The sequence below is a fragment of the Myotis daubentonii genome, chromosome 1, assembly GCF_963259705.1.
Source record: "Myotis daubentonii chromosome 1, mMyoDau2.1, whole genome shotgun sequence".
Classification (NCBI taxonomy): Eukaryota; Metazoa; Chordata; class Mammalia; order Chiroptera; family Vespertilionidae; genus Myotis; species Myotis daubentonii.
The window spans coordinates 141,003,984-141,027,270 of record NC_081840.1 but is presented as its reverse complement, the minus strand read 5'-3'; the positions used below and the strand labels follow the sequence as shown (position 1 = coordinate 141,027,270).

General features: G+C 41.9%; 1 protein-coding gene and 2 pseudogenes across 8 annotated transcripts in view; 1 reads left to right on the top strand and 2 right to left on the bottom strand.

The window, feature by feature from the left end:
• ACBD5 (acyl-CoA binding domain containing 5) overlaps positions 1 to 20,300 on the top strand; it is a 64,117-nt gene extending 43,817 nt beyond the window's left edge. For 7 of the 8 annotated variants that reach the window (XM_059661103.1, XM_059661093.1, XM_059661112.1 and 4 more), the window contains 4 exons: positions 355 to 554; positions 9,152 to 9,196; positions 9,520 to 9,629; positions 17,924 to 20,300. In XM_059661103.1, coding sequence (XP_059517086.1) covers positions 355 to 554; positions 9,152 to 9,196; positions 9,520 to 9,629; positions 17,924 to 18,056 — 488 coding nt within the window. In that variant the 3' untranslated portion in view covers positions 18,057 to 20,300. The remainder of the gene's footprint in view (positions 1 to 354; positions 555 to 9,151; positions 9,197 to 9,519; positions 9,630 to 17,923) is intronic. The other variant, XM_059661082.1, reaches the window with a different exon arrangement.
• On the bottom strand, positions 4,830 to 4,928 carry LOC132225309 (U2 spliceosomal RNA; annotated as a pseudogene).
• LOC132214254 (large ribosomal subunit protein uL24-like) lies at positions 15,903 to 16,353 on the bottom strand (annotated as a pseudogene).
• Positions 20,301 to 23,287: the final 2,987 nt, after the last annotated feature.

Here is a 23,287-nt window from a genome sequence, read left to right as displayed (position 1 = left end):
TAATACTCTAAAGAAAGTCTTCAAATATTTTCAATCTTGTTACTTTTAGTAAAGAATTTTTGAGAATGCACCTTGAATATGTATATATCATTTGTGAATTATATGCATTTAGTCATGTACTAGTATATTAAGTACATTATAAAACCTTAAAACAAAAATCTGAGAATATATCAATATAAATAGAAGTGTACATATCTATTCTTTGACCCCAGTAATTTATTTTGTGTAGTTCCTGATTGCTCCCACTCCACTTAGGAGAGTTAGATCTTAAATAATAGGAAAATGAATAAAACACACTATTTCTACTTTTATAGGAATAACTTACAACTAACCTCTTTTGTTCTCTTAAAATAGGACATAGGATGCAACATTTGAGCGAAGGAACCAAGGGTCGGCAAATGGGAAGTGGAGGTGATGGGGAACGCTGGGGTTCAGATAGAGGAACAAGAGGCAGCCTCAATGAGCAGATTGCTCTTGTGCTCATGCGACTGCAGGAGGACATGCAGAACGTCCTTCAGAGACTTCATAAACTGGAAACACTAACAGCTTCACAGGTAAGCTTCCAAGTTTATTGTCTACTTGTTGATGTTTTGAAACTGTATAATCTATATTGATCAAATTTACAGAAATCAATGTATTTTAATGATTAAAAAATAAATAGGACCTACTTTCGAAAATATTACTTCAAACTGACCCAAAAGCTAAATGCCAGTTAAAATAATAGTAAAATGTTAGTGTAAAATTAGCAGTACCATTTTGGAGGAAGGATAGGTTGCTTGGTGGTAGAAGAATAAGAACTTTAAAAATAGTTTAATTTAAGTAACTAATAAATAGATCATACTAATGCCCGAGAGTTCATCATGAAAGAGTCATTCTTTTGTAGTAAGCATTGTCCTCTATCTTGACCTCTTTTAAAAATGCTGTAGAGCCCTGACTGGTGTGGCTTAGTGGTTGAGCATTGATCTATGAACCAGGAGGTCACAGTTCAATTTCTAGTCAGGGGACTTGCCTGGGTTGTGGGCTCAATTCCTGATCCCTGGCCGGGATGTGCAAGAAGCAGCCCATCAATGTTCCATTCTAACATCAATGTTTTGCTCTCTCTCTCTCTCCCTCTCCTTTCCTCTCTAAAAATCAATAAAACAATAAAATCTTTTTAAAAAATGCTGTAAAGATATGTTAAGTTACTGATTCTTTTTGTTGTTGTTAATCCTTACCCAAGGATATGTTTCCATTGATCTTTTTAGAGAGAGTGAGAGAGGAGAAGACAGAGAAACATCGATGTGAGAGAGATACATTGATTAGTGTGATGTTTCTCTTTCCTTGATGTTTCTGTCTCTCTCTCCCTCCCTTCCACTCTCCCTAAAAATCAATGGAAGCCCTAACCAGTTTGGCTCAGTGGATAGAGCGATGGCCTGCGGACTGAAGGGTCCCAGGTTCGATTCCAGTCAAGGGCATGTACCTTAGTTGCAGGCACATCTCCAGTAGGGGGTGTGCAGGAGGCAGCTGATCGGTATTTCTCTCTCATCGATGTTTTGAACTCTTTGGCCCTCTCCCTTCTTCTCTGTGGAAAATCAATAAAATATATTTTTAAAAAAATCAATGGAAAAAATAGCCTCTGGTGAGGATTAACAAAACAGAAAAAGAAAGAAAATTCACTAGAAAAGGAGATTGAAATGTGTGTGCCCCAAGGAGGGCTGCCCCTACCCAGGTTTTATTACTACCTCTCTACTGAAAGCTCAGTATTTCCAAAGAAACTATATGATTATGAATCTGGGCAAACTTGATACAGAAAAATAGTCACAAAAAGTAATACATTAAGAGTAGTCATTTGGACTTACTTAACAGGTCTGCTCTTAGTATTTTAACTCATGGATAATTTATTATTATTTCACATTTTAATTGTATTTCTTTTTAAAACATTTACATTGACTTGAGAGAGAAAGGGAGAGGGAGAGAGAGAGATAGAAGCATCAACACTAAGAGAGAATAATCGATCAGCTGCCTCCTGCATGCCCTCTACTGAAGATTGAGCCCACAACCTGGGCATATGCCCTGACCAGGAATCAAACTGTCAACCTCTTTGTTGATAGATGCTCAATCAACTGTACCACACTGGCTGGATGGAGTCCTTGTCTTTTTTAAAAAAGATTCTGACAGATTAAGGACTTTCCCCCTTAAATTTTGCATAATTCATTTGTATGAATGAAAATTTGTGTAAATAGCCCAGCCAGGGCAATTCTCTGGATATTTTATTCTTTTAAGTATATTAAAAATACAATTTTAGCCCTGGCCAGTTAGCTCAGTTGATTTGAGCATTGTCCTAATATGCCAAAGTTGGGGTTCGATCTCTGGTCAGGGCATATACAAGAAGCAACCAATAAATGCATAAATAAATAGAACAACAAATCAATGTTTCTCTCTCTTTGACAAGTATCATTGAGTTTTTTCTTTAACTATATATGGATAAATATCATTAAAGCAAAAAATTATGGTGCTTATTATATACTAGGGGCCTGGTGCACGAAATTCGTGCACTGGGTGTGTGTGGGGAGGGGAGTGTCCCTCAGCCCAGCCTGCCCCCTCTCACATACTGGGAGCCCTCAGGCGTAGACCCCCATCACCCTCCGATCGCCTGATCAGCCCCTTGCCCAGGCCTGATGCCTCTGCCAGAGGTGTCAGGCTTGGACAGGGGACCCCCATCTCCCCCTGATCACTGGCTCTGGCCCCCACCCAGGCCTGAGGCCTCTGGCCCAGGAATCATGCCTGAGCAGGGGACCCCCATCTCCCTCTGATCGCTTGCTCCACCCCCTGCCCAAGCCTGATGCCTCTGACCCAGGCTTCAGGCCTGGGCAAGGGGACCATCATATCCCCCCAATCCCCGGCTCCGCCCTCCACCCAGGCCTAATGCCTCGGCCAGAGGAGTTGACCCTCATCACCCTCCGATCACCAATCACCGGATCGGCCCCTTGACCAGGCCTGAGGCCTCCGGCAGAGGTGTCAGGCCTGGGCAGGGGACCCCCAGCTCCCCACGGTTGCAGGCTCCGCCCCTGCCCAGGCCTAACGCCTCTGGCCTAGGCGTCCGGCCCGGGCAGCGGGGACCCGCAGCTGCAGCGGCCCCGCGATCGTGGGCTCCACTTTAGGCCGAGGCAAGGGACCCCTAGCTCCCGGGACTGCCAGCTTCGACCATGCCCAGCTCCCATCGCTGGCTCCACCCCTACTTCCTGCTATCACTGGCCAGGGCGGGAAAGGCACCTGATTCTCTGCTCATGGCTGGGGGGCAGGGCAAAGGCGGCCCCAGGGCCGCCTTTGCCCTGCCCCCCAGCTCTTAGCTCCCCCCTGGGTTTCCGATCACTGTCAGTGGCAGGGGGCTTCTTCCTGCTTTCCCTTTCGCCTCCCTGCATTGTGCCTACATATGCAAATTAACCGCCATCTTGTTGGCAGTTAACTGCCAATCATAGTTGGCAGTTAACTGCCAATCATAGTTGGCAGTTAATTTGCATATAGCCCTGATTAGCCAATGAAAAGGGTATCGTCGTACGCCAATTACCATTTTTCTCTTTTATTAGATAGGAAGTACTAGAGGCCCTGTGCACGAAATTCTTGCATAGGTGGCGTCCCTAGGCCTGGTTGGCAATCAGGGCCGATCAGGTTCCCCGACTCCCCACCTCCCCCCTCCTCCTTCCCTCACCACCCGTGTCTGCTGCCACCCACCCCCAGTTCCCGGGAACAGGCCCTGATCAGGTGATCAGGACCTACCGGCGGGGTGAGGGACTGGGAGGTTGCTGGAGGCCTGCCGGCTGTGGGGAGGAACCAACTACCACTGTAGCAGACGGGCAGCAGGCTGATTGGGGCATGCTGACTAGGAGGGACGAGGGGAGGGACCCAGGAGGTTGGCTGCTGGCCCCGAGGAGGGAGCCGGCCCTTGGCCCCCCTGGGAAAGGAGCCACTTCTGCCGCCACCCACCCCTGGTTCCCTGTCCCAGCCCAATCAGGCTATCAGGGACTGCCGGCCAGGGGGAGGGACCAGGAGGTTGGCAGGCAGGCTCCATTGGCGATCAGAGCCTGCGGGCTAGGAGCAGCTCCTGCGTTGAGCGTCTGCCCCCTAGTGGTGAGTGCATGTCATAGCAACCGGTCATTCCATCCTGATGGTCGCTTAGGCTTTTATATATATCAGGGGTCCTCAAACTACGGCCTGTGAGCCACATGCAAATACAAATATTGTATTTGTTCCCGTTTTGTTTTTTTACTTCAAAATAAGATATGTGCAGTGTGCATAGGAATTTATTCATAGTTTTTTTTTAAACTATAGTCCGGCCCTCCAACGGTCTGAGGGACAGTGAACTGGCCCCCTGTTTAAAAAGTTTGAGGACCCCCTGATATATATAGATTGCCAATTACTTCTTAGTTGTAAGCAAGTGCCTTTGGGAATCTTCATTTGCCTTTCCAGAGCATTTGTTACTTAGAAAAAAAATTTACTTATAGTTGCATTTATTCTGATTCTGTCTTAGTATTTGTTAGTAGTTGCTGATTTGCTCACCTTGAGTTCCTTTCTAAATCATACTGACTTATGGGACCTTGGATAAATCATCAGATACCTGCGAGCTCAACTTTGTAAATCTACCCTCTATTTCTTTTTTTAAAAAGCATTTTAAAAAATATATTTTATTGATTTTTGACAGAGAGGAAGGGAGAGGGATAGAGAGTTAGAAACATTGATCAGCTGCCTCCTACACACCCCCTACTGCAACCAAGGGACATGCCCTTCACCGGAATCAAACCTGGGACCCTTCAGTCCGCAGGCTGGCACTCTATCCACTGAGCCAAACCGGTTAGGGCTACCTTCTCTTTCTTTTCTTTTTTTTGTATCAGATATTAAACTGATAAGAACAGATACTACACTTGATCTTAGCCAAAAGGCCGAGAAGCGATGCTTCTATTTCTTAAGCCTGGAGAAGTGCCATTAAAGTGAATTTCTTGGTTAGATATTATTATGCCTGCAAGGTACTATTACAAGAGCGTTATAAAAATCTTTACCTTTTCTGGATTGTTTCCACATTTGCAACTTGAGTATACTAGAACTGTAACTTCTTTAACACCTTAATGGTCTGAAGACTTAGTGCAGCATCCAGAGAAAATTAAGTTAGTTTTACCTGTAAGGTGTAGTCATACTGGGCCACACACATTTGCCAGCAGCAGGCTCCCTCCCACCCTGGGTCTTAGCACTTGCTGTTCTCTCTGCACAGAAGTTACCCACATAGCTTACAATTGTTCTTTGTTTAGGTCTTTGCTCAAATTTCAGCAAAGCCTTCCTGGGCCACTCCTGCTTCTAAGCTTTCCCTCCTCCAATATGTCTCATCTCCCTTCTCTGTTTTATTTTTCTTTATGACATTTATCACTACCTGACATACAGTATATTTTACTGATTTATTTGTTATTACCTGTAGCCTTCCGTTAGAATATAAGCTTCATTAGGTCAGCGATTTCTGTCACTTTGCTCAATGCCCAGAATAGTGACTACTACATAATAGACGCTCAGTAAATTTTTATTGAATGAATCAATGAATGATCTCATTAATCTTTATACCATTTCTCTGAAGTTATAATTAATGGAGAAACTGGAATAATAAGTTTCTAACATCTAGCCTAAAGAAACTTGTGTTTGGGATGAGCTTTGTTTCCTAAATTAGTTTCAAATTTTTCTCCTTAATATATACTTCTCATTAAAAAAACCTGCAATATGCCCGACCACCATGGCTCAGTGGCTGAGCATCAACCTATGAACCAGGACGTCACCAGTTCGATCCTGGTCAGGGCACATGTCTGGTTTGCAGGTTCCATCCCCAGTGCAGGAGGCAGCCAATCAGTGATTCTCTCTCATTATTATTATTTTTTCTCTCTCTCTCTCATTATTGATATTTCTATCTGTCTCTCTCCCTTCCTCACTGAAGTAAAAAATATATTACAAAATAAGAAAAAAATAAAAACCTACAATACTGCCCCCAAAGGTAATTATGTGAGGTGTTAATTAACTTGAGTATGGTAATCATTTCCTAATGCCTCATTTATATGAGGCATGTGGCCAACTGGCTGCAAGTTTGCCATGCCTATCCTAATGTATACGTATATCAAATCTTCAAGTTGTATATTTTAAATATATATAATTTTATTTGTCAATTATACCTAAATGAAGCTGGAAAAAAGTTAAAACCAATAACACTAATAATACATTTTTCAAATCTATCAATATCTCTTTTGCTATAACTTATTATGGAGTTCCAAAACATATCTTTGGATATCATTTATGTAATCTTTACAATTTTTTGTTGTTGTTAATACTCACCTGTGGATATACTTTTTCCATTGATTTTTTGGAGAGAGTGGAAGGGAGAGAGGGAGGGAGGAGGAGAGATAGAAAAAAATTGATGAGTGGGAAACATATTGCTTTCTCCCTCATGCACCCTGACCAGGGACCAGGATCGATCCTGCAACCTAGGCACGTGCCCTTGACTGGGAATCACACCTGAGACCCTTTGGTCCATGGGCTATTCTAATTGTTTAGCAGTACTCATCAGCGCTAATCTTTACATTTTTATTTTTATTTTTTTTTATTTGTTCCTCTTTTTTTTTTTTCCCCCCATAACTCCTCTCCTCCCAGTTCCCGCCCCACCCTCCGCCCTCACTCCCCACCCACTGTCCTCATCCATAGGTGCACGATTTTTGTCCAGTCTCTTCCCACATCTCCCATACCCCTTTCCCCCCCAAGAATAGTCAGTCCATTCCCTTTCTATGTCCCTGATTCTATTATAATCAACAGTTCATTCTGTTCATCAGATTATTTATTCACTTGATTCTTAGATTCACTTGTTGATAGATGCATATTTGTTGTTCATAGTTTGTATCTTTACCTTTTTCTTCTTCTTCCTCTTCTTAAAGGATACCTTTCAGCATTTCATATAATACTGGTTTGGTGGTGATGAACTCCTTTAGCTTTTCCTTATCTGTGAAGCTCTTTATCTGACCTTCAATTCTGAATGATAGCTTTGCTGGATAAAGTAATCTTGGTTGTAGGTTCTTGGTATTCATCACTTTGAATATTTCTTGCCACTCCCTTCTGGCCTGCAAAGTTTCTGTTGAGAAATCAGCTGACAGTCGTATGGGTATTCCCTTGTAGGTAACTGAGTTTCTTTCTCTTGCTGCTTCTAAGATTCTCTCTTTGTCCTTTGCTCTTGGCATTTTAATTATGATGTGTCTTGGTGTGGTCCTCTTTGGATTCCTTTTGTTTGGGGTTCTCCGCGCTTCTTGGACCTGTAAGTCCATTTCTTTCACCAGGTGGGGGAAGTTTTCTGTCATTATTTCTTCAAATAGGTTTTCAATATCTTGCTCTCTCTCATCTTTTGGCACCCCTATAATTCTGATGTTGGTACGCTTGAAGCTGTCCCAGAGGCTCCTTACACTATCCTCGCATTTTTGGATTCTTTTTTCATTTTGCTTTTCCGGTTGGATGTTTTTTGCTTCCTCGCATTTCAAATCATTGTCTTGATTCTTGCGTTCCTCTGGTCTGCTGTCGGGCGTCTGTATAATATTCGTTATTTCAGTCCGTGTATGCTTAATTTCTAGCTGGTTCCCCAATATAAGATCGAGGGTCTTATTAGTTTTCGTGTAGATCTCATTAAGTTTATCGGCAGCTTCTAAACAGTTCTTGAGAGACCTTAAAAGTGTGGTTCTGAACTCTATTTCTTCCTTTGACAATTTTGTCCTGTTTCTTTGTCTCCGCATTTTGTTATGCTTCCTTGGTGCACCCCCTAGTGGTCTTTGTTCGCAGTCTTATAGTTAAATCTTGATTGTTGTAGCTAATTCCAGGGAGGGTTTGACCTCCAGGCCAAGTGGCTATGAGAATCCAATCTTTACATTTTTAATTAATGATGAAGACTGCAGTTCTCAAGTGTGTTTGTAAATTGGTAGATTGTATGGAAATTAAAGATTTCTAACCAACTGGCCAGGTAGCTCAGTTGGTTAGAACATCATTCTGATATACCAGGGTTGTGAGTTCGATCATCCATCAGGGCACATACAAGAAACAACCAATGTATTCATAAGTGTAACAACAAATCAATATTTTTTTCTCTCTTCCCTTTCTTTCCCTCTTTCTCTCTAAAAATCAATAAATAGCCCTGGCTGGTGTGGCTCAGTTGGTTGGGTGTTGTCCGGTGCACCTTAAGATTGCAGATTTGACTCCCAGTTAGGGCACGTATCCAAATTGCAGGCTTGATCCTCAGTAGGAGGCATGCAGGAGGCAGCGGATTTTTTTGCCCACATCGATATTTTTTTTTCTCTCTCTCTCTCTCCCTTTTCCTTCCTCTCTCTCTAAGTCAATAAAAATATTTTTAAAATAAAAAAATCCATAAATTCATGAGAAAAGTTGATTAGGTAATTAAATAAAAATGTAAAATAAGTAATGGTTTAGGTTAATTTAAGGTTTTTTGTTGTTGTTGTTGCTTTAAATGTTTTTATTGATTTCAGAGAGAAAGAGAGAGGGAGAGAGAGATAGAAACATCCATGATGAAGAGAATCATCGATTGGTTGCCTCCTGTGTGCCCTCTACTGGGGATCCAGCCTGACTGGGAACCAAACTGAGACCTCCTGGTTCATAGCTCAACGGTCAACCTACTGAGCCACACCATCTGGGCAACTTAAGATTTTGATAGTTTTTAAAATTTAAAATATAAAACGTCAAAAGTATTTATTAGGCTAGTAATTTCAGGGACCTTAAAAAATGCTAGGGACCTTGTCATTTGGTCAATATGGTTTTCAGGATAATCAAATCATAACAGAAGAAGAGAGAATAAACTAATTTCAGTTTTGTTTTTAAGATAGAAAATTGAAAAATTACTGTAGCCCTATCTGGTTTGGCTCAGAGGATAGAGTGTTGGTCTGTGGACTGAAGGGTCCAGGTTTGATTCCTTGCAAGGGCACATGCCTGAGTTGTGGGCTCGCCAGTAGGAGCATGCAGGAGGCAGCTGATCAGTGATTCTCATCATTGATGTTTCTATCTCTCTCTCCCTTCCTCTCTGAAATAAATAAAAATATATTAAAAAAAATTATTGTATTTTTCTTATTTATCAAAGCTAAATCACTTTCATTTGTATTTATAGGCAAAATCATCAACCTTACAGACTAGTAATCTGCCTCCCTCACAGGTAAGAAATCTTTTTTAAATCTACGAGCCAGGGTTTCAAGTAAGTTACAGTTAATTTAGATTATATTAAGCCCTTAAAGAATTCTAGATGACATCTACCCTTTAGGACTTTGAAATTAAAAGCATATATTTATTTTGTGTTTGTTTAAGTCTGAACTACTCCTGAAAGTTTATTTGCCAAATTATTGTCTGAAATCCAGATTATCCTCCTCTCTTTATCAGGTGATTTATTATTAGTTATATATTTTCAGAATTATGTATTGTTTTTAAGTTTATACATACACTATGTAATAGATTGATGACCACCTTATTTTATTTTGTTAGAGATCATCGTGGTGGCCCTTCGAGATGTCTCCTGGTGCATTAACCTTTGCTATCATATGGCCTTTTATTGCCCAGTGGTTGGTGTATTTATATTATCAAAGAAGGAGAAGGTAATATTATAGTTTTATAATTCAAAGTGGTGCATAAACTCTTAATAAAGAAGAGCCTTTATCTGCAGTTAAAAGGATAGGCCCATTTCATGGATATATTGTCATACTGAATGTTGTACTGATCGTGAGATTGAAATTATTTTGGAAATTATACATGGTGGGTTTCTAGGTACTTGTTGGACTTAAGCCTTTTTTCACTTGAGAGTATATGGTGAATTTATGCACCTTTGATTTAAGCAGCAATAACAAAATGGTTATAGGCTTACTTTTATGGGTTATGAAGAAACAATGTTCTTGAAGTCTGATCTTTATTTTGGGCCCTTTACTAATAAAAAGGACAATGGAGCCCTGGACAGTTTTGCTGAGGGTTAGAGTGTCAGCCCTTGGACCAGTAAAGGGCACGTACCTGGGTTGCAGGTTCGATCACCGCACCAGTCAGGGCAGGTGTAGGAAGCAACCAATCAATGTGTCTCTCACATCGATGTTTCTCTCTTCTTCCCTTCTACTCTCCCTAAAAATCAATGGAAAAAATATCCTCAGGTGAGGATTAAAGAAAAAAAAAAGGACAACGGATAGGTAAAAAAACAAACAAAAGAAACCCTGTGTGCTCTCTATACCTTTGAAATATAGATATTGATTTTCAGAAAATGCTCAGCTTGTAGTTGAACATTCTCTAGAAATAGGGATTATTCTTATTTGAGGGCCAGGAATTCCAGTTTGGGATGCTTGGAGGTAACTGAGATAAATCTGAGAATAAGAGATTGCAATTCTTGAAAGTGCTCTGAGATTATCTAGGTTAGGAATACCTGAGGCCAAAACTCTTGGGTTCAAGAAAATCCTTAAAGCACTTTTTTTGGCACTATATAAACTGAGTTACTTTCCATGGATGGGCCCATAGGAAATTGCTTACCTCACTGCTGGCCTCACAGATTATGTTTTTGTATTTTGTCACCATTTCCCATTAAGTGACAACAGATGGGGAAAAGAAATAGGGAACTTAATAGTAAGATTTTGAGTGCAGTAGAAATAAATTTTAAAAAATATGCAGGTTTACATAATAATGGGTGTGTTGTTCCTCTACCAAAGAACCCAAGTTTCTAATTACTACATTTGATAACAAAAGCAAAAACCAAACATTTGCCCTTCTCTATGAAGGGATTATCAGACACTAGTATAAATGCTCCAGTTATCCTATATAATAAAAGGCTAATATGCAAACAGACCAAACGTTGGAACAACTGGTTGCTATGATGTGCGCTGACCACCAGGGGGTATGCGTGGAACATGGCGGGTGTCAGTTGCAGCAGGATGGTGAAGCAGGTGAGTGGAACTGCCAGACCAAGGCAGGGTGCTGGTCGCTGTCATTGGGGCGAGCCTCTGGTGGTTACTGAAAATTCTTTGCTCCCATGTGCCATGGTCCCATCCGGTACTCGCACTTGCTGTTGGAACCGGCCCTGCTTGCACCCATTGCTGGTGCTGGAGCCACCACTCGCACCCACTGCTGGTGCCCGGCACCGGTCCCGATCGCTTGGCGCCATCAGTGGGTGCAAGCAGCGGCTGCCGGCCCTGATTGCCCCTGAGGGCTTCTCTACCTCCCCCTGCTCCTGAGGGGTGATCAGGGCAGCAATTGCTCCATGCCTTCAGCGGGTGCAAGCAGGGCCGGCACTGTCAGAGAGTGGGAGCGGCAGTGGTGGGAATGAGAATGCTGGCAGACAGGGGGCCAGGGGCCGTGTCAGGAGGGGCCGGGCAGGGGTGTGGAGGATGGGCCGAGACCCACCCCTGTGCCCATTGCAGCCTCACGGCCCACATTTCCTTTTAAGGTGCACGAATTCGTACACTGGGCCTCTAGTGAGTGTGTGTGTGTGTGTGTGTGTGTGTGTGTATTTAAATATTAGAGGCCCGATGCATGAAGTTCATGCAAGAGTGGGTCTTTCTTCCCCTGGCTGCTGGCACTGGCTTCCCTCCGGCACCTGGGACCTGGGCATCCTCCAGCCACCAGCACACACCTGGGGCCTGGGCTTCCCTCACAGCCCTGGCTTCATCCAGAAGGTCACTCCAGAAGGATGTCTGGAAGGACATCCTGTCTAATTAGCATATTACACTTTTATTATTATAGACTAGAGGCCTGGTGCATGAAATTCGTGCATGGGTAAGGTCCCTAGGCCTGGCCGGCGATCAGGACCCATCTGTGAGGCGACCTGCAAGGTGATCAGGGGGCTCCTGCTGGCACCCGCCTTGGCCGGCCTGACGTTTTACACTCACCAGCCCTGCTCCCCACTGCTGCCAGTCACCTCCCTTGGCTCGCCTGGGGCCTATGGGCTGGGGGCAGCTCCTGCACTGAGCATCTGCCCCCTGGTGGTCAGTGCACATCATAGCAACTGGTTGTTCTGCTGTTTGGTCAATTTGCATATTAGGCTTTTATTATTGAGGATATTTTATTGATTTCAGAGAGGAAGGGAGAGGGAGAGAGAGATAGAAACATCAGTGATGGGAGAGAATCATTGATCAGCTGCCTCCTGCACATCCACAATCTTGGCATGTGCCCTTGATCGGAATCAAACCCAGGACCCTTCAGTTCGCAGTCCAGTGCTCTATCTACTGAGCCAATCTGGCTAGGGCTCTTTATATTTTATAGTAGAGAAACTGAAATGCCTGTGACATTAGGTGAATTGTTTCAGTCTTCTTCGTTCTCTGCTTTATGTTCCCAAATGAACCAAATACGCTTTTTGATATACCTGCCCACTTGAAAAACTTTAGTAGGATTTCAGAGGCATAATTTGCTTTCCCAATATTATTTACTCCCTTCCTGCTTCTCTTGTGTATGTGTCATTTCAGTTGTTAAGATATAGACCTTACTTTAAATCCTTTCTTCTTTAATACGTTTTACATTTCTCCTACAGTGGTTGGCTAAACAATGTTTTAAATTCTGATTTCCCTGATAACAGGAAGAAAAAAGAACCAAACCTTTTCAACATGCAGGAATTTAAGCTGCAGGGAACAGTGGCACTAAAAGCCAGGTGTTTACATAGTTTGCAATGCATTTCAAACTTCCCTTTCATGTTTCCTATGTAGAAAGTGGGAGTTGGAGAGTAGAGAAATTTGGCATAAGACAAAAAACTTACTTTGGTTAATAATTTATGTCCAAGATTAAGGCATCTTGTCACTTTATTAAAGGCTGAAAAAGCAAACTAAACTTTGCTTCAGCAGTCACCCAAAATAGCAGTTTTTCTAAAATTATATTTAAAAAATATTCTTTACCAGTAGATGTATACACAATTTCTCCTAAATATCCCTTTCAGTTATTTATAGATGTCTCTGAATGAATAAATTTTCCCCTATTTTTAATTTTCTACTTTGTTGTTATTGAATTTTTATCAAATTTTCTGTTGTATGTTAGGTGTTTAATTCTTCCAAATTGCAAGTTATATATATAACAAATTAACTGGGGTTCGAGATAGAGCCATGTTTGATTTTGAAATAAATTTTTGCCTTAGGAGGATTTAGGCAAGGTTTGATCTGGCAGGGTTTAACAATATTTAATCTGACGTTTCAGGAATAAAGATTAGAGACCAGTGTGTATGGTTTGGAGGAGCTAGGTCTGTTATGGAGATGAAAAGGAAGATCAAGAATCCTGTTAGGAAGGGAAAAGTGTGAGCAGGAGATGATTTGCCCTACACATAATAGGGACCATCCTGTACCTCATTCCCTACTACAGTGTGTGTATGTAGTAAGCTTTCAGAACTGTGTGCTGAAGCTCACTATTGGCAGGATGGCAAACTGAAGTGCCATAGGATATGAAAAAGCTTTAATTTTATCTAATAAATGTGCATCTGGACTCAAACAGACACACTGAGATAACCCTATACATATGGAACATAAATGGCTATTTTGTAGTGAGCTTTAAAACATTTTTTTTAACATTAATAGTAATAAGGTCCACTGCTTGAACCCTTTCCACACCCCCTAGGATAGAAGAATGTAAATGTAAAAGTAAAAGAGATTTCTCACATTACTTTGCAGTGGATTAGAAAAATCTTCTTTCTGTATGTGATATGAAGATGAAGAATACTTGCAAACCTGTTCAAAAATCGGCCCTGAACAGTCTCCTGTAGTGCCACCTCTCCCCAGTTACCTAACCTCATAATTCTGCTATTAAAATTATCCATGAGTGGGATGGAAAGTGATGAGTGGGGTGGAAGAGGGCATAGAGGTGATAAAGGGTAATGGAAAAAATAAAGTACAATTAAAATGTACCCAGCTGGTGTTGCTCAGTGGTTGAGCGTCGACCCATGAACCAGGAGGTCACAGTTTGATTCCTGGTCAGGGCACATGCCTGAGTTGTGGGCTTGATTTCCAGTAGGGACCATGCAGGAGTCAGGCAATTGATAATTCTCTCTCATCATTGATGTTTCTATTTCTATCTCCCTCTCCCTTCCTCTCTCTGAAATAAATAAAAATATATTTTAAAAAGAAATACAATTAAAATGTAAAAAAAAAAATAGCCCTAATTGGTTTGGCTCAGTGGATAGAGCGTCGGCCTGCGGACTCAAGGGTCCCAGGTTCGATTCTGGTCAAAGGGCATGTGCCTTGGTTGCGGGCACATCCCCAGTAGGGGGTGTGCAGGAAGCAGCTGATCGATGTTTCTCTCTTATCGATGTTTCTAACTCTCTATCCCTCTCCCTTCCTCTCTGTAAAAAAATCAATAAAATATATTTTAAAAAAATAAAATGTGAAAAAAATAAAATTTGAAAAAGGGAAAATAATAGTAATAATGATAATAATAATAAATTATCTATGACTTAAATACTAAAAGCAGACCTGTTAAGTCCAAATGACTATTCTTAATGTATTACTTTTTCTGACTATTTTTCTTCATCAGTCTGCTCAGATTAATAAATTTGCTGTCATATAGTTTCTTTGGAAATAATGAGCTTTCAGTAGAAACATACTCATTAAAAACTAGGTAGGGCCCTGGCTGGTTTGGCTCAGTGGATAGAGCATCGACCTAAGGACTGAAGGTTCCCAGGTTCGATTTTGCGATTTTGGTCAAGGGCACATGCCGGGGTTGTGGGCTCGATCCCCAGTAGGGGCATGCAGAAGGCAGCCGATCAATGATTCTCTCTCATCATGATGTTTCTATCTCTCCCTCTTCCTTCCTCTCTGAAATCAATAAAAATATATTAAAACATACACACACACACACACACACACACACAAACAAACCTGGGAAAGGTGAGCCCTCCTTGTAGCACACCCACTTGAATCTCCTTTTCAAGTGAATTTTCTTGTGTGGTTTTTTTTTGTTGTTAATCCTCTCTCAAGGATATTTTTTTCCATTGATTTTTAGAGAGAGAGGAAGGGAGGGAGGGAGTGAAAGAGAAAGAGATGATTGGTTGCCTCCAAAACGTGCCTTATTTGGTGCCGGGGAATCAAACCTGTACCACAGGTATACATCCTTGACGAGGAATCGAACTGGCAGCCCTTCGATGTGCAGGCCAACATTCTAACCATTGGATAACACCTGCTTGAGTGAAAGTCTCTTTATCCTAAAACTCTAAAGGTCCCTAGAAGACTCGGAGACTTGTGACCAGGAGAGCAATGGGCATTGGCAACTTCTTCTGGGCTAACCCCCTGACCCAGTCCTCACGGCCCCTTTTTCTCTGACTTTCCAGTGAGCCAATAGCAGCCCCACCTTGGCTCACTTCTGTCCTTGTGACTTTTACTTCTTGGTGAGTCAAAGCAGCCCTGCCTAGGCTCTCTCCTGTTGCTTCTTTTATCTTAAGCCCTTCCTTGTTTGACTGTCCCCAGCTTCAATAAACGTACTCTTAAAAAAATAATCACCCAAAATTAGGCAGGGGTGGAGAGGATCTCAGGAGAAACATTCTTCAGTGGGGCCTGGTGAAGATGGTACCGGCCCAAAAAGGCAGGCCCGTGCTTCTGAGGAGGAAAAAGAATCTCAGCGGTACAACCAGAGTAGAGCTCAGTGGGCTAGGGCAGAATTTTATTCCTATTCCCTTATTTGTTGTTTTTTGTATATTTTCTTCCCTATCACACCATACCCTGCATTTTGCAAGTTAATTTAAAAAAAAAGGAGAGAGATTTCATTAAAAGGCTGAAAAACGTTCTAAAGTTCTAAAGAGAGTGATGTCCACTCTATTTCTCCACTGTCATAGAATAATGTAGAAGATTAGGATTTATAGACTAAGTTGATAAATCTGGAAAGGCTTTTTTTTTCATTTTAAATTTTTAATGAAAGTTGTATATAATATTACTTTATTCCTGCATCTTCTCAATTGTTTCTTCCTTGTATTTCCCTTCTCCTTTCCTACTTGGTGAGATATGGCTTTACGTGCAAGGGTCTTTTTGTGGTCTTTGTCCAGCTTTAGTCTAGTGATGACTACCTCGTTGGGGTGAATGCCCACATGAACAGTTGTCCCATTAGCTTTCTCCTGTTGCACTGGTTCAATGTAGATGACAGATTTCTTCCGGTAAACCTGGACTACTTTGCCAATTTGCTGCCCTTTGTAATTTCCTCGAACAACCTGAACTTCATCATCCTTTTGGTGGGCATGGATTGAACATTGTACTTTTCTCTCAGCTCTTTAGAAAGAGGAGAAGACATAATCTTCCTTCAAATGTGGGAAGGTGCATTGAAATGCCTTTTATGGTTCTAGCTCTGGTCAGAAGTCACAAAGGGACTGAACTTCATTTTGACTGCTGGTGCTTCTACGATGGCCACGAGAGGGAAGAGCTGCCAAGGACTTTTTAAAAAAATATTTTTATTTTTTTCAGAGGTGATTTCAGAGATGAAGGGAGAGGGAGAGAGAGATAGAAACATCAATGATCAAAGAGAATCATTGATTGGCTGCCTCCTGCACGGCCCCCACTGGGGATTGAGTCCGCAACCAAGGCATGTGCGGGAATCGAACCAGTGACTTCTTGGTTCATAGGTCCACACTCAACCACTGAGCCACACCAGCCAGGCTGCAAAAGACTTCGTGTAGTAATCTGCATTACACTGGTTCATGATAAATAATGCTAACTGTTCAAGCACCTTCCAGCTAACATGTCTGCTAAAAACTTGCTCAGGCACTTGAGTCTTTAGAACCACCTACAGTTTTATTCCTGCAGGGGCCTTTTTTCTTTATGCCATGAGTTATATGAAAATTGATGTGATTATTGCTATGATTATTTTATTTATTTTTAATCCTCACTCCAAGGATATTTTTCTATTGATTTATAGAGAGAATGGAAGAGAGAGGAAAAGACAGAGAGAAATATCAATGTGAGAGGAACACATCAACTGGTTGCCTCCCGCACGTGCCTCCACTAGGGCCCTGGCCAGGGAGGAGCCCGCAACCAAGGTACATACTCTTGACCGGAATTGAACCCGGCACTCTTCCGTCCTCAGGCCGTCGCTCTATCCACTGAGCTAAACCAGCTAGGGTTGATCTGATTACTTAAAATGTCACTCCTGCCAAGGAGGTATAACTAAGAAGATTTGTTCACAGGATAAGGAATGACCTGATTATTTAAAATATCACTTCCGCCAAAGGGGTTGTATATGAACATTTCCACAGAGGAGAGGAATAAATCTGTGCTGAGACAGTTTCAGCCATTTTGGCATCTTGAGTGCTGGGAGGGTATAGAGATTTTAATTACAGCTCGGGGAATCTTTCTCAGAACTCAGATCACATGTGATTGTTGTGTCTTGTGATAATAAGCCCACCAATTCTCTGACACCTCATTCACTCTGCTATCATTAAAACCATTGCATTATACATATCTGAATTGTTGGTTTATATATATTCCCCCCTCAATTAAACTAAGAGGTCTTTTGAGGGTTGAGAGCCTGCCTCATTTATGTTTAAATCCCCAGTGCCTGGCACAGTGCCCAAAATGTAACAGATACATAATATATATTAATTAATAGTCCAGGTTGTACATCTGTCAACTTGTCGTTTTATTAAGCTATTTTGTTTCACAGCCTTTCCAATTTCATAAATTATTAAATAATGTAAAAAAATCTGAACTGTAATAGCCAACTAGAAGAGATTGAGAATTTAGAAGCTGTGGGAGGAGGAATATATATTTAAATTATTTATTATAAACCATTTGATAATATCAGCACTTGCAATTAGATCTTTCCTACTGAACTATAAGTGACATGAAATAAGTTTATAAGGATCATTTGTGGGTTTATGGTTTTAGTTTGAATTTGAATGTTAGGATTATGTTAGAGAATTCTTTGGCATGGGGTGTGTTTCATATTCAGGTTGCGTTTTTATACATAGGAAATTGGTTTTTACTTTCTTTTTAAAGAAAACTGAACTGAAGAAAATGGTATTTTACTCAAGAAGACTACTAGGCCTGGATGACCTTGGAAGGAAATGGATTGTGGAATCACAAGAAAATCCTAGTTTGTGATTATTACATTGCTTTTTGTTGTCCCATCCTTTGGTTTGTGTACATATATACATATATATTTTGCACTACACAATGATAACATTTTAAGGACTAATATTGCTGATACTTGAATAATCAATCTCAACTAGGTTATAAGCATACATAGATTTCCCCTACCCTTGAACTTGAAGGACATTAAATTATTAATTATTGTTTGGTAACATGTTTACCTGATTATCTCCTGTAGAGAAATATAAGCTGCTTAGGTACAGTTGTGATAATGAGATTAGATTTATAACTGGGTATTTTTAATTTTCTAAATTAAATATGAGAAAGAATGCAAACCAGAAGTAAATTTCAAGTAGATTAAATTGACTTTATATCTTAGTCACTGAATTGTCATGTCAAGAAGTGGAAAACTTCTATGATCTTTGTTGGGTGTTCACAGCTCTGACTTTAGTGTTCAAACAACATTATTATAAACTAGAGCCCTATATAAGAGGCTTAGTTTTTACAAATGATTCACAGAATAGACATAACTTTCTGATGGGAAAGATGAAGAATGGGCTTAAGGTATGAAAGTTTATTCTGAGCCTGCAGATCATTAATAAGATTTTTATTAAATCCTATACATTTATTCCTTTGTAATCATTTGTCTTTAACTGAGTATATCTTGTTTCTGCTTCATCAGGTGCTTTGAAATATAAAATGAAAGACCTTATTTATACTGTTTTTACAAAGGTCAAAAAGGATTCACATGAAAATTACTTTTCTGCAACTGGTAAACTACCCAGCCTGGACTCTTAACCTCTTAGTGCCTCAGTTTTTTGTTGGGGTATAATATTTGATAAATGCCTATTTCATAGGGATATTAAAAGGATTTGTAAGCTAACAGCCTATGTACTTCCATATGAATAAGGCATACCCAATTAATGCAAATTTAAGTTTCTCTCCTCTACCTCTCACATTTAAATTAGAAAGAAGACTGTAATTTAGATCTTTAACAACTTTGTTTGGAATTAAAAAATAATTTTTTAGTTGATTTCAGAAAGATGAAGGGAGAGGGAGAGAGAGATAGAAACATCAATAATGAGAGAGAATCATTGATCCAATGCCTCCTGCACACCCTCTACCAGGCATAGAGACAGAAACCTGGACATATGCCCTGACCGGGAATCGAACCATGACCTCCTGGTTCATACATCAACACTCAACCACTGAGCCACACCAGCTAGGTTGGACTTATTTTTCCTGTCTATCTGCTTATTTAGATATACTTTGTACTTTAAAGGTATCTTTGATTTAAAGGTTTAGTAGCAAATGTTTTAAGCATTCTTGATATGTATGAAACTGGATTTAGCATCATGTGTTCAGAGTGTTTGCAATAAGAGAGAAAGTAATACATCTCTTTTATGGAGGGTGGTTCTTTGTTTGCCTGAAGAAAAATGTATAAGAATACAATTTGCTTTTCCCAAGACTCTTTTTTTCCTTTCATGTAACTTGATGTTTATTTTTTAATCCCATCTTAATTAAAATGTGTCCCTAGAGAGGGATCTAATATGATTGTGTGTCTTTTTGTTTTGTTTTGTTAATCCTCACCTGAGGATAATTTTCCTATTGGTTTTTAGAGAGAATAGAAAGGAGGGAGGGAGGGAGAAAGGAAGAGAGAGAAAAACATCGATGTGAAAGACATACCTTGATTGGTTGCCTCTCTCACACACACCAACTGGGGCCTGGGAACGAACCTGCAACCCAAGTATGTGCCCTTGACCAGGAATCAAACCCAAGACCCTTAGGTGCCTGGTCTGATTCTCTAACCACTGAGAACACCGGCCAGGACTAATATTTTAAAAACTCCTCAATTTAGGGAAAAAGTTTAGATCCATGAATCATGGATTATTTTTAAAAATTAGATACCAATCTGGTATCAAAAATGGTGGCGCTTTTTTTAGTATATAAAAAAATAAAATGCAAATTAAGAAAGTAAGCAGTTGTGATTCATTACAAGGAAATTCATTAGGGAATACTAATTCCTAGGGTTAACTCTTTGTATCCTATTCCAAAGTCTTATTTTATAGTTTGAAAAGCACTTTGCACACAGTTCTTATATATATAAATAAAGATGTTATTATAGGCTATAGTGTTACTGCTTTGTTTAATATGAACTTCATTTAAACTTTTAAATTGACAGCGATGATATTTTTTTAATGATCTTTTCAGTTTATTGTAAATCTAAGTTAAAAATAAAAAGTTAACGAGAAATGATATGGTTTTTATTACGTGTTACTGTTAGAACTGCATTGATTTTTATACAATAAGGATTAAATGAAAATAAATAGTAGGAATTCATAGAAAGGAATCATACTTTTTCAAAATAAAGCCATGCTGTTACATATAATTTTATAAAAATCAGAAATTGGGATAAAGTTTAATTCATTTATTCATTTAGTTGAGAATGTTACTGACCCAGTAAAAAATCTAGTTTCAATTCTTATACCAAATAGCTTCTTATAGCCACTCAATGCTCCTTAAATCAGACATCTTAAATACATACAGTTGTTCCTAGGTGGAAAATGGTGAGAGGGTTTTGTGTTTTTAATACAAATACATAATTTTTAACTTCTACAGATAGTGATAAAAGTGATGTTAGCTATTTGTGTTATTTAAGATATTAATGTTCTGCTACATGTTATAGAAGTCTACCTGCAATGGCTTTCCATTAATCCTCCTTCCCAATTGTACCACATTTCATAGCTGGAAAATGATGAATGTCCTTTTCCTTTTAAAAAACAAATAAGAGATCTTTTAAATATATACACTTAATATATATATCCTATATAATAAAGAGCTAATATGCAAATGGTTCTCATGCCATCATGTCATCAAGGCGTAATGGCTCAGACACTCAACACTGGGGAGAGAGGAATGGGTACCAGCCAGGCAGAAATGAGCTCACAAGAGAGTAATGGGGACCAGCTAGGCTGCGGCCAGGGAGAGGGACAATCCACATACCCCGCGGTCCCCGCTGTTTTGGGTGCCAGCGGCTGCGCCTGCACCTGCAGCCAAGAGAGGGACAAGCTGCCCACCCCGCGGTCCTGGGTGTCAGCGGTTGGGGCTGCAGCCTGGGGGAGGGACAAGCCATCCACCCCGCAGTCCCTGTAGTCCTGTGGTCCTAGACGCCAGCGACTGCGCCTGTGCCTGTGGCCCGGGAGAGGGTCAAGCCACCTGCCCCGTGGTCCCAAGCACCATTGGCTGGGGCTGCAGCCTGGGAGAGGGACAAGCCGCCTTCCCCATGATCCTGGGTGTCTGTGGCTGCAGCCCAGGTGAAGCCGTCCGCCCACAGTCCCCTGCAGCTGCGGCCGGTCAGAGGGAGGGAAGCCCAGGTCCCAGGTGCCTGTGACCCGCTGGAGGAGGGAACCCTGGGTCCTGGGTATGGGGAGGCAGAGGCAGTTAGGGGTGATCAGGCAGGCAGAGAGGTTAGGGGCGATCAGGCAGGCAGGCAGGCGAGTGGTTAGGAGCCAGCATTCCTGGATTGGGAGAGGCAGTCATACAGCCCCTGATGGGTCCCAGATTGGAGAGGGTGCAGGTTGGGCTAAGAGATCCCCCCTGCACAAATTTTGTTCACCGGGCCTCTAGTAGATAGATATAGATATTGATATCTACTAGAGGCCCGGTGCACAAAATTCGTGCACGGGTAGGGTCCCTAGGCCTGGCCAGCGATCAGGGCTGATCAGGTTCCCCTTTACCCCGCCTCTCCGCCTCCTCCTCCTCCTCTTGCTCCCTCAGCACTCCACCACTGCCACTGGTCGCCCGTTATGTTCTGCGCCACCCCCTGGTGGTCAGCAAACGTCATAGTGAGTGATCAAACTCCCGGTTGAATTCCCAAGGGGACACTTTGCATATTAGCCTTTTATATATAGACTAGAGGCCCGTTGCACAAAGAGATTCGTGCAATAGGCCTTCCTTCTCCTGGCTGCCGGCACCAGTTTTCCTCTGGCACCCAGGACCCAGGCCTTCGCTCCGGCTGCAGTGGAGAAGCCAAGCCTCTTCAGTCTTCAGTCATCTTCAGTCGTCTTCAGTCTTTGCTCAGGCAGAGCCTTCAGTCTTCACTCCACGCCTGCATATGCAAATTAATCACCATCTTTGTTGGGTTAATTTGCATACTCATCCTGATTGGCTGGTGGGCATAGCAGAATGACACCAATTTCCATGTTTCTCTTTTATTAGTGTAGATAGATCAGTGGTTCTCAACCTGTGGGTCACAACCGTTTCACAGGGGTCGCCTAAGATCATCGGAAAACACACATATAATTACATATTGTTTTTGTGATTAATCACTATGCTTTAATTATGTTCAATTTGTAACAATGAAATTGGGGTCACCACAACATGAGGAACTGTATTAAAGGGTCACGGCATTAGGAAGGTTGAGAACCACTGATACACACACACACACACACACACACACTAGAGGCACAGTGCACAAAAATTTGTGCACTCGGGAGGGTCCCTCAGCCTGGCCTGTGCCTTCTCTCAGTCTGGGACCCCTTGGGGGATGACCATCTGCTGGCATAGGCCCACTCCCCAGGGGATTGGGCCAAAGCTGGCAGTCAGACATCCCACTGGCAGCCCAGCAGCCCTCGGAGGGTGTCCACTTGCCAGCGGGGAGCAGGCCTTGCTGCAGTCGGACATCCTTAGCACTGCTGAGGAGGCAGGAGAGGCTCCCACCACAACCGCTGTACTGGCAGCTGGCAGCCTGGCTTGTGGCTGAGCAGAGCTCCCCCTGTGGGAGCACACTGACCACCAGGGGGCAGCCACCTGCATTGAGCGTCTGCCCTTCATGGTCAGTGTGTGTCATAGTGACCAGTGATTCCCTGTCGCTCTGCTGTTAGGGTCAGTTTGCATATTAACCTTTTATTATATAGGATAGAGGCCTGGTGCATGGGTGGGGGCTGGCTGGTTTGCCCTGAAGGGTGTCCCAGATCAGGGTGGGGGTCCTGCTGGGATCCCTAGCCAGTCTGGGTGAGGGGCTGATGGCTGTTTGCAGGCTGGTCAAGCCCCCAGCAGGGACCTTCACCCCATGAGGGTGTGGCCATCTAGGGTGAGGGGCTGATGGCTGTTTGCAGGCTGGCCAAAGCTTCCAGCTACCCAAGCTCCCAGTGGAGGCTGGCTGGAAGCAGGTATCTGGGATTTATTTAGCTTCTATAATTGAAACTTTGTTGCCTTTTGCAGAGTCTACAGCTGGCCGCGGG